Source organism: Xenopus tropicalis, chromosome 8, assembly GCF_000004195.4.
Source record: "Xenopus tropicalis strain Nigerian chromosome 8, UCB_Xtro_10.0, whole genome shotgun sequence".
NCBI lineage: Eukaryota > Metazoa > Chordata > Amphibia > Anura > Pipidae > Xenopus > Xenopus tropicalis.
Genome location: NC_030684.2, coordinates 4181599 through 4196139, shown reverse-complemented (window position 1 = coordinate 4196139; position 14541 = coordinate 4181599). Strand labels below are relative to the sequence as shown.

At 49.0% G+C, this 14541-nt stretch overlaps 1 protein-coding gene across 1 annotated transcript; it reads right to left on the bottom strand.

Annotated features, from left to right (window-relative positions):
- Positions 1–7697: 7697 nt before the first annotated feature.
- glul (glutamate-ammonia ligase) lies at positions 7698–14200 on the bottom strand (the record flags this gene model as incomplete). The annotated part of the gene is given in 10 exon segments (NM_203966.2): positions 7698–8389; positions 9239–9438; positions 9525–9652; positions 10786–10804; positions 10807–10873; positions 10875–10881; positions 10884–10898; positions 10901–10904; positions 11998–12175; positions 14149–14200. Coding segments are annotated over 9 exon segments (918 nt in total), but the record flags the coding sequence as incomplete, so codon positions are not given.
- Positions 14201–14541: the final 341 nt, after the last annotated feature.

The following is a 14541-nucleotide window of genomic DNA, read 5'->3' as shown; positions in this document are numbered from 1 at the left end:
CTACTATACCTGCTATCCCACAGCCCCAGTCCCTTCCCAGAGGCTATTATCCCCCCACTGCTACTATAGGCACCATCTCTCCCTACTATACCTGCTATCCCACAGCCCCAGTCCCTTCCCAGAGGCTATTATCCCCCCCACTGCTACTATAGGCACCATCTCTCCCTACTATACCTGCTATCCCACAGCCCCAGTCCCTTCCCAGAGGCTATTATCCCCCCACTGCTACTATAGGCACCATCTCTCCCTACTATACCTGCTATCCCACAGCCCCAGTCCCTTCCCAGAGGCTATTATCCCCCCACTGCTACTATAGGCACCATCTCTCCCTACTATACCTGCTATCCCACAGCCCCAGTCCCTTCCCAGAGGCTATTATCCCCCCACTGTTACTATAGGCACCATCTCTCCCTACTATACCTGCTATCCCACAGCCCCAGTCCCTTCCCAGAGGCTATTATCCCACTGCTACTATAGGCACCATCTCTCCCTACTATACCTGCTATCCCACAGCCCCAGTCCCTTCCCAGAGGCTATTATCCCCCCACTGCTACTATAGGCACCATCTCTCCCTACTATACCTGCTATCCCACAGCCCCAGTCCCTTCCCAGAGGCTATTATCCCCCCACTGCTACTATAGGCACCATCTCTCCCTACTATACCTGCTATCCCACAGCCCCAGTCCCTTCCCAGAGGCTATTATCCCCCACTGCTACTATAGGCACCATCTCTCCCTACTATACCTGCTATCCCACAGCCCCAGTCCCTTCCCAGAGGCTATTATCCCCCCACTGCTACTATAGGCACCATCTCTCCCTACTATACCTGCTATCCCACAGCCCCAGTCCCTTCCCAGAGGCTATTATCCCCCCACTGCTACTATAGACACCATCTCTCCCTACTATACCTGCTATCCCACAGCCCCAGTCCCTTCCCAGAGGCTATTATCCCCCCACTGCTACTATAGACACCATCTCTCCCTACTATACCTGCTATCCCACAGCCCCAGTCCCTTCCCAGAGGCTATTATCCCCCCACTGCTACTATAGACACCATCTCTCCCTACTATACCTGCTTATATCAGGGGGAAGCAACTACCTGTTGCACCTCTCACTTCCTGTGTAGCCTTGTGCTTTGTGCATTGATTTGGCTGAAATCCCTCCATGGAGGTTTTATTAGCTGCAATAAAAGGAGAGATTTGTATGAGTTTGATCAATAAGGTGGAAAGGATCTTGTATGAGGTTTCCATAGTAACAATGACAAAAATAGTAATTTCAAAACATTGCATTTTTATAAATTTGTTCATTTTATTTCCATTTTTTTAATCCATTTTTCAGCATGGGATCTGCCTGTAACTTACCCCCAAATGTAGCTGTAATTACATTTAGCAATCATGGTGAGAGTGGGTCCTAGAAATAATCCTCCCTGCAGTTCCAGCAAGTTACCACTAGGGGCAGAACCCAAGGGAATAAGCCAGATTGAACCCCAAGGAGCAGTGCAGGCTGGGAAGGGCTCTGGGAATCCTCCCTGCAGTTCCAGCAAGTTACCACTAGGGGCAGAACCCAAGGGAATAAGCCAGATTGAACCCCCAGGAGCAGTGCAGTCTGGGAAGGGCCCTGGGAATCCTCCCTGCAGTTCCAGCAAGTTACCACTAGGGGCAGAACCAAAGGGAATAAGTCAGATTGAACCCCCAGGAGCAGTGCAGGCTGGGCGGGGCTCTGGGAATCCTCCCTGCTGTTCCAGCAAGTAACCACTAGGGGCAGAACCAAAGGGAATAAACCAGATTAAACCCCCAGGAGCAGTGCAGACTGCCCACCCCTAGCCCTCACTATTCCTGGGTATACAGCCTGGCTTATTCCTGTCATTGTGCCCCTAGTGGCAGCTTGTTGTAACCTGCACAGCGGGATCCCAGGCTCCAACTTTACATACATAGAATTCAGAATGCTCCCCCTAGTGGTCATACATAGAATGAAGAATGCTCCCCCTAGTGGTCTTACATAGAATTCAGAATGCTCCCCCTAGTGGCCATACATAGAATTCAGAATCCTTCCCTCTAGTCGCCATACATAGAATTAAGAATTCTTTCCTCTAGTGGCCATACATAGAATTCAGAATGCTCCCCCTAGTGGCCATACATATAATTCAGAATGCTCCCCCTAGTGGCCATACATAGAATTCAGAATTCTTCCCTCTAGTCGCCATACATAGAATTAAGAATTCTTTCCTCTAGTGGCCATACATAGAATTAAGAATTCTTTCCTGTAGTGGCCATACATAGAATTCAGAATGCTCCCCCTAGTGGCCATACATAGAATTAAGAATTCTTTCCTGTAGTGGCCATACATAGAATTCAGAATGCTCCCCCTAGTGGCCATACATAGAATTCAGAATTCTTCCCTCTAGTCGCCATACATAGAATTAAGAATTCTTTCCTGTAGTGGCCATACATAGAATTCAGAATGCTCCCCCTAGTGGCCATACATAGAATTCAGAATGCTCACCCTAGTCGCCATACATAGAATTAAGAATTCTTTCCTCTAGTGGCCATACATAGAATTCAGAATGCTCCCCCTAGTGGCCATACATAGAATTCAGAATGCTCCCCCTAGTGGCCATACATAGAATTCAGAATTCTTCCCTCTAGTCGCCATACATAGAATTAAGAATTCTTTCCTCTAGTGGCCATACATAGAATTCAGAATGCTCCCCCTAGTGGCCATACATAGAACTCAGACTGCTCCCCCTAGTGGCCATACATAGAATTCAGACTGCTCCCCCTAGTTGCCATACATAGAATTCATAATGCACCCCCTAGTGGCCATACATAAAATTCAGAATGCTCCCCCTAGTGGCCATACATAAAATTCAGACTGCTCCCCCTAGTGGCCATACATAGAATTCAGAATATACCCCCTAGTGGCCATACATAGAATTCAGAATGCCCCCCTAGTGGTCATACATAGAATTAAGAATTCTTTCCTCTAGTCTAGTGGCCATACATAGAATTCAAAATGCTCCCCCTAGTGGCCATACATATAATTCAGAATGCTCCCCCTAGTGGCCATACATAGAATTCAGAATGCTCCCCCTAGTGGCCATACATAGTATTCAGACTGCTCCACCTAGTGGCCATACATAGAATTCAGAATTCTCCCCCTAGTGGCCATACATAGAATTCAGAATTCTCCCCCTAGTGGCCATACATAGAATTCAGAATTCTCCCCCTAGTGGCCATACATAGAATTCAGAATAGGAATCTGATAGGAAAGACCAGGGTTTTGCACTAAAGTCTCAGTTCTGTGCATCCCATTGGGGGGGAAGGAAATGAACGTGGTACCCCACCCCTCACACCCACACACTCTCTCTGCTCCTTTGTACACAGCCCCCTACTGGCCGTTCAGGTCCAACAGGTTCTCCCGCACCCCTCCCTCTTTAGTTTCCGTTCTGTTCTATTTATAGAGCTCATTAGCGCTAATTGGCTGGTTTGTAATGCTCAGCGACCAGTCACTCCCCAGGTCACAAGAGCTTACAATCCACTCACTCCTCTCAATCAATATAGGGGGATACCCCCTTATTCTGGCTCTTTTCCCATCATTCCCAGCAGGTCCAAATACTTAAAAAATGACCCAGTCCCCAGTAAAACCCCCTGCCTTTAGTCTGAGAATTATGGAAAGTACAATAAAATAACAGCTATGCGATACTTGCCCTTTAATTTCAATTTTGGGTTGTTCCCACTTACCTGTACTTTCCCCTCTGCCCTAGAGGCCCAACCTGCAGCCACAAGGGAAATTCCTTGCCAAACAGGATCCTAAAGGATCATCCTTGGTACCAGCCAATCAGCTCCCACCGATAATGGAGGGGTGTCAGGTGTAGGAGATACACTACAGTAGTATCAGTTTCTGACCACTAGGGGCAGTGTTGAACTTGGCCGGGAAAAAAACTTGGTGGGCTCTGCCAACCCAGGTACACGGTGTGTGTTGGGGCAGGGTCAGACGGGGGGGTGCTGGGCCCACCAGGGCTGCCTCCCCACCCCCCCCACGCCCCCTGCCTCCCACCCATACTTAGGCGCATTGGGAGAGGGAGACCTGTGGGCCGCCAGCCCAGTCTGACCCTGGGTGGGGGTGAAGGAGTTGGTGACTAGGTTAGGGCAGCCATGTTGGGTCCCGGACACCACAGTCCGACACTGACTTGGGGTACCAGTGTGTTTTAGGGGACCATCTCTAACAGTATGGCAGCTCCCTCCCATATCAGTCAGTACAAACACATGTTCTGGGCGCAGAGAATCCTCTGTGAATGTGATACAATTAGACTCAGGGTCGGACTGGGACACCGGGAAAAAGCCCAGAGGGCCCCGCCGACCCACTGGTCCTCCCTCCCCTGATTGCAGCAAGTATAAGTTGCACTTGGGGGGGGGGCAGATGGGGTGTAGGAGCCCCTGGGGTAGCAGCCCTGGTGAGCCTTGCACACCCTTGTCTGACCACCATATAAAAGTTCCCCTGACTTTGCCACTGTTTATGTGTTTGTGAACCTAGTGTGCCCCCTAGTGGCCAAAGGCAGTAACTGTATCAAATCTACAGATACAGAAATAACTGACCCAGTTGCCTCTTTCATTGGGAATTTCTCACTGGGTTTATAGTTATGTGTAACTGTCACTGTGTCTGTCCCTTTCCCTTCCCTGCACTGCTGGTTCTGACTCCTGATACAACTCCCCAATATCCATTCATCCCTCATTCTCACTGGGTTTATAGTTATGTGTAACTGTCACTGTGTCTGTCCCTTTCCCTTCCCTGCACTGCTGGTTCTGACTCCTGATACAACTCCCCAATATCCATTCATTCCTCATTCTCACTGGGTTTATAGTTATGTGTAACTGTCACTGTGTCTGTCCCTTTCCCTTCCCTGCACTGCTGGTTCTGACTCCTGATACAACTCCCCAATACCCATTCATCCCTCATTCTCACTGGGTTTATAGTTATGTGTAACTGTCACTGTGTCTGTCCCTTTCCCTTCCCTGCACTGCTGGTTCTGACTCCTGATACAACTCCCCAATATCCATTCATCCCTCATTCTCACTGGGTTTATAGTTATGTGTAACTGTCACTGTGTCTGTCCCTTTCCCTTCCCTGCACTGCTGGTTCTGACTCCTGATACAACTCCCCAATACCCATTCATCCCTCATTCTCACTGGGTTTATAGTTATGTGTAACTGTCACTGTGTCTGTCCCTTTCCCTTCCCTGCACTGCTGGTTCTGACTCCTGATACAACTCCCCAATATCCATTCATCCCTCATTCTCACTGGGTTTATAGTTATGTGTAACTGTCACTGTGTCTGTCCCTTTCCCTTCCCTGCACTGCTGGTTCTGACTCCTGATACAACTCCCCAATATCCATTCATCCCTCATTCTCACTGGGTTTATAGTTATGTGTAACTGTCACTGTGTCTGTCCCTTTCCCTTCCCTGCACTGCTGGTTCTGACTCCTGATACAACTCCCCAATATCCATTCATCCCTCATTCTCACTGGGTTTATAGTTATGTGTAACTGTCACTGTGTCTGTCCCTTTCCCTTCCCTGCACTGCTGGTTCTGACTCCTGATACAACTCCCCAATATCCATTCATTCCTCATTCTCACTGGGTTTATAGTTATGTGTAACTGTCACTGTGTCTGTCCCTTTCCCTTCTCTGCACTGCTGGTTCTGACTCCTGATACAACTCCCCAATACCCATTCATTCCTCATTCTCACTGGGTTTATAGTTATGTGTAACTGTCACTGTGTCTGTCCCTTTCCCTTCCCTGCACTGCTGGTTCTGACTCCTGATACAACTCCCCAATACCCATTCATCCCTCATTCTCACTGGGTTTATAGTTATGTGTAACTGTCACTGTGTCTGTCCCTTTCCCTTCCCTGCACTGCTGGTTCTGACTCCTGATACAACTCCCCAATACCCATTCATCCCTCATTCTCACTGGGTTTATAGTTATGTGTAACTGTCACTGTGTCTGTCCCTTTCCCTTCCCTGCACTGCTGGTTCTGACTCCTGATACAACTCCCCAATATCCATTCATCCCTCATTCTCACTGGGTTTATAGTTATGTGTAACTGTCACTGTGTCTGTCCCTTTCCCTTCCCTGCACTGCTGGTTCTGACTCCTGATACAACTCCCCAATATCCATTCATCCCTCATTCTCACTGGGTTTATAGTTATGTGTAACTGTCACTGTGTCTGTCCCTTTCCCTTCCCTGCACTGCTGGTTCTGACTCCTGATACAACTCCCCAATACCCATTCATCCCTCATTCTCACTGGGTTTATAGTTATGTGTAACTGTCACTGTGTCTGTCCCTTTCCCTTCCCTGCACTGCTGGTTCTGACTCCTGATACAACTCCCCAATATCCATTCATCCCTCATTCTCACTGGGTTTATAGTTATGTGTAACTGTCACTGTGTCTGTCCCTTTCCCTTCCCTGCACTGCTGGTTCTGACTCCTGATACAACTCCCCAATATCCATTCATTCCTCATTCTCACTGGGTTTATAGTTATGTGTAACTGTCACTGTGTCTGTCCCTTTCCCTTCCCTGCACTGCTGGTTCTGACTCCTGATACAACTCCCCAATATCCATTCATTCCTCATTCTCACTGGGTTTATAGTTATGTGTAACTGTCACTGTGTCTGTCCCTTTCCCTTCCCTGCACTGCTGGTTCTGACTCCTGATACAACTTCCCCCCCCCGACAAGCCTGTAGGTTGGTACGTTCCTACACAAACAGGAAGTTGTGCAGCTGATTAATGACCCCAGCAACCTGTCTGTTTCTATAAAGTCAACACTTTTTCTTTCTCAACTGGGAATGGCTCCAGTGCCAGAGGGAGGGGTACAGGCAGATAAGGGAGCGACTTATTGGCACAGCGCTCAATAGGCTCGGGGTCATGTTGTTCTGTCCCTGCCGGTGTAACCGGACTAATTGTATCAGTCTCTCCCCCAGCAGGAAATACAGATTTATCTCCTATTTGTTACATAGAAATGCTAAAAATAAAATGTGTCACTTAGGAGGATCTACAGATCTACGGATACCTCCCAGCAACAAGTATTTTCTCTTTCATATATAGAATGGGGGTACGGCTTATTGTGTGCCCAGAACATTCCTTCTCTGTATATTTGTATTTATACATATGGGTAGGGGGTGCCATAGTGTTTCCCTTAGACAGTACAGTATGGGGGTACAGCTTATTGTGTGCCCAGAACATTCCTTCTCTGTATATTTGTATTTATACATATGGGTAGGGGGTGCCATAGTGTTTCCCTTAGACAGTACAGTATGGGGGTACAGCTTATTGTGTGCCCAGAACATTCCCTCTCTGTATATTTGTATTTATATATATGGGTAGGGGGTGCCATAGTGTTTCCCTTAGACAGTACAGTATGGGGGTACAGCTTATTGTGTGCCCAGAACATTCCCTCTCTGTATATTTGTATTTATATATATGGGTAGGGGGTGCCATAGTGTTTCCCTTAGACAGTACAGTATGGGGGTACAGCTTATTGTGTGCCCAGAGCATTCCCTCTCTGTATATTTGTATTTATACATATGGGTAGGAGGTGCCATAGTGTTTCCCTTAGACAGTACAGTATGGGGGTACAGCTTATTGTGTGGGAGCTACCATACTTCACCCCCCCCCCCCGTACCAAAACCACAGCTTTTTATTCAAAGGTCTTTATTCATCATTAAAAACAATACAATTGAGTACAGTCGATATCGTGGGTATAAAGACAGTTGTATAAAGCCCGTAGCTCCAGAGGAGCCAATTAACAATCCCGCCCTCCCCAAAGGGAGAAACTGAAGGAATCAGTCGGCACCAGCCAATCAGATTCCAGCAGGGTCACTCGCTTTGTTCTTATCCTATAGATCTAAAATAATCAGCAGCCCCCCCCAACCTTACAGACAATATGGTAGAACCATCTATACACCTTAGAAGAATTCAAGTAGTGTCGGGAGTCTAACGGGTTAAAAAAACATGGCGGCGTCTCGGGAGATGCCATAGTGATTGACCAGGAGAAGCCAGCTCCCAGCTCAGGTCTAATAGTCTTTGGTCTCGCTGCCGGTCTCGTTCAAGATGGTCGTTCGGACCAGCGCCTCGGTAACGGCGTAGGGGTCGCAGTTTGCTGCCGGCCGGCGGTCCTCGAAGTAACCGTAGCCTTCCTGCCCCACCTGGCGGGGGATCCGGATGCTGGCACCCCGGTTGGCGACTCCGGCCGAGAACTCGTGGATACTGGACGTCTCGTGCTGCCCGGTGAGTCTCCGGGAGTTGTCCTTCCCGCCCCGGGGGTCATACACGCAGATGTGGTAGTTGTGCCTCTTCCCGAGCTTCTCGATGGCATCTTCTATGTGTCTGGGGGGTACAAGTGTAGGAGTCAGAAACAGCAGTGCAGTAGGCTTAGAGGTGGGAGCTGCCATATTGCTTATATACAAGGGGGAAGGCTGGGTCCCCACCAAAAGCAGAGCCAAGGAGGGAGAAGGCTGGCCCTCCCAAGCTAAATGACACTTAGGGTTGCATTTATACCCAGAAAAAGCAGGTGGGAGCTGCCATATTGCTTATATATAAGAGGGGTCCCCCCCAAAAGCAGGGGTCGGGTCCACCTAAAAGCCGAGCCAAGAGGGAAAAGGCCGGGTCCCCCCTAAACAGAGCCAAGAAGGCCAGGTCCCCCCTAAACAGAGCCAAGGCCAGGTCACCCCTAAACAGAGCCAAGAAGGCCAGGTCACCCCTAAACAGAGCCAAGAAGGGGAAGGCTGGGCCCCCCCCAAAAGCAGAGCCAAGAAGGGGAAGGCTGGGCCCCCCCCAAAAGCAGAGCCAAGAAGGGGAAGGCTGGGCCCCCCCCAAAAGCAGAGCCAAGAAGGGGAAGGCTGGGCCCCCCCGCCAAAAGCAGAGCCAAGAAGGGGAAGGCTGGGCCCCCCCGCCAAAAGCAGAGCCAAGAAGGGGAAGGCTGGGCCCCCCCGCCAAAAGCAGAGCCAAGAAGGGGAAGGCTGGGCCCCCCCGCCAAAAGCAGAGCCAAGAAGGGGAAGGCTGCCCCCCCCCCCAAAAGCAGATAGACACTTGGGTTCCATTTATAAAGCAGAAATATTTCCCTAGTTACGGCCCGTTGCTATTGGTCGTCTGGCACAGTCACAACAAGCCAGCAGGACCACCAAGACATTCAATGGGGGGGGGGGGGGGGGGGGGGGGGAGGGGGTATTTACTCACTTGAGTCCCCCTTCGACCCTCATGCTCTCTGTACTGTAGTTGGTATGGCAACCAGCGCCGTTCCAGTTTCCGGTCATGGGCTTGGGGTCCAGCGTGGCCACCACCCCGAAGTCCTCGCACACCCGGTGGAGGATGAACCTGGCCATCCATAGGTGGTCCCCCATGTCGATGCCTTCGCACGGTCCCACCTGGAACTCCCACTGCGCGGGGCAAACACGGAGTTAGCGGGGGGCTATTATGGCTGCACAGACGGGGTTACCTCTGGGCCGAGGGAATGAGGGGGTACCTGGGAGGGCATGACTTCCGCGTTGGTGCCACAGATCTTGATGCCGGCGTATAGACACGCCTTGTAGTGCGCCTCCACGATGTCCCGCCCGTACACCTTATCCGCCCCCACGCCGCAGTAATAGGGACCTGCAGGGAAACATGGTGATACGCGAGCGGCAAATACTAGGCTATAAGGAGTTAAAGGGGTGGGGTTTAGCTTTTAGTATGTCATAGAGTGGCCAATTTGAAGCAACTTTTCAATTGGTCTTCATTATTTATTAGTTATAGTTTTTGAATTATTTGCCTTCTGACTCTTTCCAGCTTTCAAATAGGGGTCACTGACCCCGGCAACCAAAACCTATTGCTCTGTGAGGCTCCAGTTTTATTGTTATTATTACTTTTTATTCCTTATCTTTCTATTCAGCCCCTCCCCTATTCATATACCAGTCTCTCATTCAAACCACTCCCTGGTTGCTAAGGTCATTTGAGCCCTAGCAACAGGATAACTGACCCCGGCAGCCAAACCCTATTGCTCTGTGAGGCCCCAGTTTTATTAATTATTGTTACTTTTTATTCAGCCCCTCCCCTATTCATATTCCCGTCTTTCAAATGACTGCCTGGTTGCTATGGTGAATGGAACCCTAGCAACCATATACATTTCAAGCCGAATAGCCCCAGTTTATGGGTTAAAGGGGTTCACCTTCACATTTCGTAATGAGCTATTCCTAGCAACTTTTCCATTGGTCTTCATTATTAATTTTATATAGTTTTTGAATTATTTCCTCTTTCCAGCTTTCCAATGGGGGTCACTGACCCCGGCAGCCAAACCCTATTGCTCTGTGAGGCTCCAGTTTTATTGTTATTGTTACTTTTTATTCCTTATCTTTCTATTCAGCTCCTCCCCTATTCATACACCACTCTCACCCAAACTGCTCCCTGGTTGCCAAGGTAATTTGAACCCTAGCAACCAGATAGCAGTAAAACTCCTAACTGCTGAACGAAAATAGAAATTAAACACCAAAAAAAATGAAGACCAATTGCAAATTTTTGGAATATTACTCATCATACTAAAGGTTAATTCAAATGGACTGATGCCGCCTAAACCGGCTGTTCATGCTGGAACCATCACATGTACAGAGCTAAAAGCACCATCAGCCACTAATGACTGCAGGATGCTCATTAAGCAAACGAGGCACGGCAGCCAGATGGCAGCTCATTAGCCATTAGATCTGTTTCTTGTTAATGGGCAGATGGAAAGCAGGACAGACTGAAAGTTCTACCTTGTGGCCCAGGACAGAATGCCTGTTATTCTCTGGCCAACCATACTGGACAGAATGCCCGTTAGGACTGCTGCCAAGCAGGGTGTATATCCTGTTCATTCCAAACCATGGGCAGACTGGCTGCAGCACATAAATTGGGGTAACATCACCCCGCTATAGTTCTTACGGGTATCCCAGGGCACAATACCCACTCACCCCAAATCCCCCCCTAACTGGCCTTCAGGCTGGGCCCCCTTAGCCCATAACAAGGTTACAGATATATAAACATTGGGGTAACAGTCACCCCGCTATAGTTCCAGGGGTACCCAGGGCACAAATAAGCACTCACCCCAAATCCCCCCCTAACTGGCCTTCAGGCTGGGCCCCCTTAGCCCATAACAAGGTTACAGATATATAGAAACATTGGGGTAACAGTCACCCCGCTATAGTTCCAGGGGTACCCAGGGCACAAATAAGCACTCACCCCAAATCCCCCCCTAACTGGCCTTCAGGCTGGGCCCCCTTAGCCCATAACAAGGTTACAGATATATAGAAACATTGGGGTAACAGTCACCCCGCTATAGTTCCAGGGGTACCCAGGGCACAAATAAGCACTCACCCCAAATCCCCCCTAACTGGCCTTCAGGCTGGGCCCCTTAGCCCATAACAAGGTTACAGATATATAGAAACATTGGGGTAACAGTCACCCCGCTATAGTTCCAGGGGTACCCAGGGCACAAATAAGCACTCACCCCAAATCCCCCCTAACTGGCCTTCAGGCTGGGCCCCCTTAGCCCATAACAAGGTTACAGATATATAGAAACATTGGGGTAACAGTCACCCCGCTATAGTTCCAGGGGTACCCAGGGCACAAATAAGCACTCACCCCAAATCCCCCCCTAACTGGCCTTCAGGCTGGGCCCCCTTAGCCCATAACAAGGTTACAGACACCAACTAAGTTACCAGAGCTGCCCAGGAGTCCCAATAGTGGGGGGGGGGCAATTATCACAGCTTTGTCACTTTACTATCCGGTGTGTAATTGCCCCTGGGTGGTGACCTACAGGTCGGCCAAGTCACATTCCTGGCTGTAACTGGACACACATAGGGCCGGACATTAGGGAATTACAGAATGATCTCCCTATGGTGATGGCGGATACAATAGACCGTTCCAAGGAAGGGCCGGATGCCATTTTAGCAAAAGGGGCAAATAAATGACTATTAGGGAAACCTACCGTCTATGGTTTTGGGTTCCTGATCCAGAGTCCGGGTCTTGCACCTCACTCCCTCCCCGGTGCCGTCGATCCAGACGTAGGTGACCTGGACCTTCCCTCCTTGGGGCAGTTTCATGTACTGTTCCCTCACCCCCTTGTTGAGTCTCGAACTGTGGGAGACGGACATGGCGGCGGCTGATCTGGAAGAGAAACGTTGGAGCCAGGTGAGGCGGCGGCGACCCACGATACCCGGGGGGGGGGGCAGAATGGGGTGGGGGGTAAAACTGCAACTCCCACCCTGGGGATCTCAAGTCTGGGGGTAGATAACTAAGCAGAACTAAGTTTTATCCTGAATCTGGTTACCCCCCCCCCCCCCCCCCCCCCCCCCCCCCCGGCAGGGGGCAGTATGAGGAAATGCCTCTCCCTATACCAGCACTAACTCCTGCCCAATTAATCTAAGTCAGAACACAAAAGCCTTCAGGTCTACATATCCGTCATGGTTACGAAATCCCCTTCCCCAAAAAAACTCCTTTCCTTTACAAAAGTTCCCTCCCTGCCGGATCCCTTTAACTTGTGCCAAAAACGTCACATTTCACCTTTCGCCCACTTAACCCTTTCATAGGGCCCAGAAGACATGGAAAAAACACTAAGTGATCAATTCAGGACTACATTTCCCAGCATGCCCCATGAGATGTAGACCAGAAATAACTGGGGAACTAAAGGTCAACAATGCCACAACATTGCAACTACATATATTAATGCTTATTTAGGCATCACTGCTACGGTTTACCCCAACAGTGGAAACTACAACTCCCAGCAGCCTTCAAGAGGTTCCACTATTGGTATGGGGTTGATTTATAACCCAGATACCACCGGATGGGGAGTTTAATTAGGAATACGGTGTGACCGGATCTCTCCTTACAAAAGATCACATTGTGTAGGCAACCGATTCTAATGCCAATTAAGCCTTCCCGTGAAATTATATTAAAGGGGAACTAAAACCAAAAAAAATTTTTCCCCCCGGTGAAAGAAAATCCAGCTCTGAGCAACTTTCCTATATACATGCATTAAATAAAGCAAACAGCTTGGTACTTATTTGCAAATATAACTGCGGCTGAAAGCAGCGCCGTCGCGGCCATTTATATCCCCCCGCAACAATGTATCGGCCGACGAACCCAATTGGTTACAATGTTGCATTCGAGCAGAAATGGCCGAACAGATACAGAATCTTCATTTGCACATAACTATAAACCCATCGATTTTATTTAATGAAAACCAATTGGGAAGTTGCTTAGAATTAGATTTGCTTTCAACCCCCCCTAAAAAAAAAGCCCCCAGGCGTACTTACCCTTTAATAGACCGCCCACAACCCTTAAAAGAGGACACTAGATTAACAAAAATAAGTGATCTAGTTAAAGTCCATACTCCCAGCACATGCTGATCACATGGCTTATCTCCTGTACAAGACCACTTTACCCAACTCCCATCTGGGGGGGGGGGGGCAAAAAAAAAAAAAAAAGAGAAACTGGAAACAACCAGTTTAACAATTGTAGTGACAAGTCAATGGTCAGTTCTATGAGGGGGGGAGGGAGCATCTAACTTGTTTTTCTCCAGTGTGGGGGGGGGGGGAAGGGAAGAGTTATTGGTGCCCAGTACAAAGGCTGGGGGGGGGGGGGCAGGAGATGGAACTCTGAGCTTAAAGATAACACTGTGTTCTGGGTAAAATGAGATTTATATGGGAAGATTACCCCATTGTACCCCTTCTCCTTAGGCTAAAGTTGGGGGGGTTACAGATACTATATAGGTATCTACTAAAAACATATATATTATAAATAGGGCAATTGTAGATAACTACAGCCCAGTCGTGACATAGGGACTAGGGACTAGGGACTATCCCCCCCCCGCCCCTGTAGATTCTCCAACTACAACTCCCAGCAACTCAGAAAACTGCTGAAAGTTGTAGTTTAACAACCCCTGAAGGGTCACTAATCCCCTTAATGAATTAAAGGGCAAGTAAAATTAAAAAAAAAAAGTCAGTGAAGGGAAAGCAGCAAATTAAATTGCAGTTTGCAGCTTTTTAAAAGGAAAAAAAACAGGGAACAGACAATTACCCAGTGATCAGCCCAGCAGGGGGGCAATTAAATACCCTTACACAAAATACCCCCCCTCCTACCTTATTAGCAAGGGAAGCAGCACTGGCCCTCTGGTCCCTCAGCAAGTTGTTGACAAACCCACTGAGACCGAATCCCCGTCGCTCCGCCCCTTTTATACTGGGAGCCTGAAGCCCCGCCCCCCGCTGATGCAATGCGTGTGTAAGAGGAGCCGCTTAGGGAGACGCCCATTGTTCTGGGAAGAGTTGCGCACAGACGTTGCGTCAGTTCCATTGCGGTTTGGCAATTTACTGAGGTAGCCCCGCTGCATTGTGGGTAGGATTAATATAAGGTGGGTGTAACATTCTGGGGTCCCTTCAGTCATAGTGCCCCCCCTCTTTCTATAGTTACCCACAATGATTTCCAGGGGTTGTTTTAGTATAAGGTAGAGAGGAATAATCTGAGAAAGTTTGCAA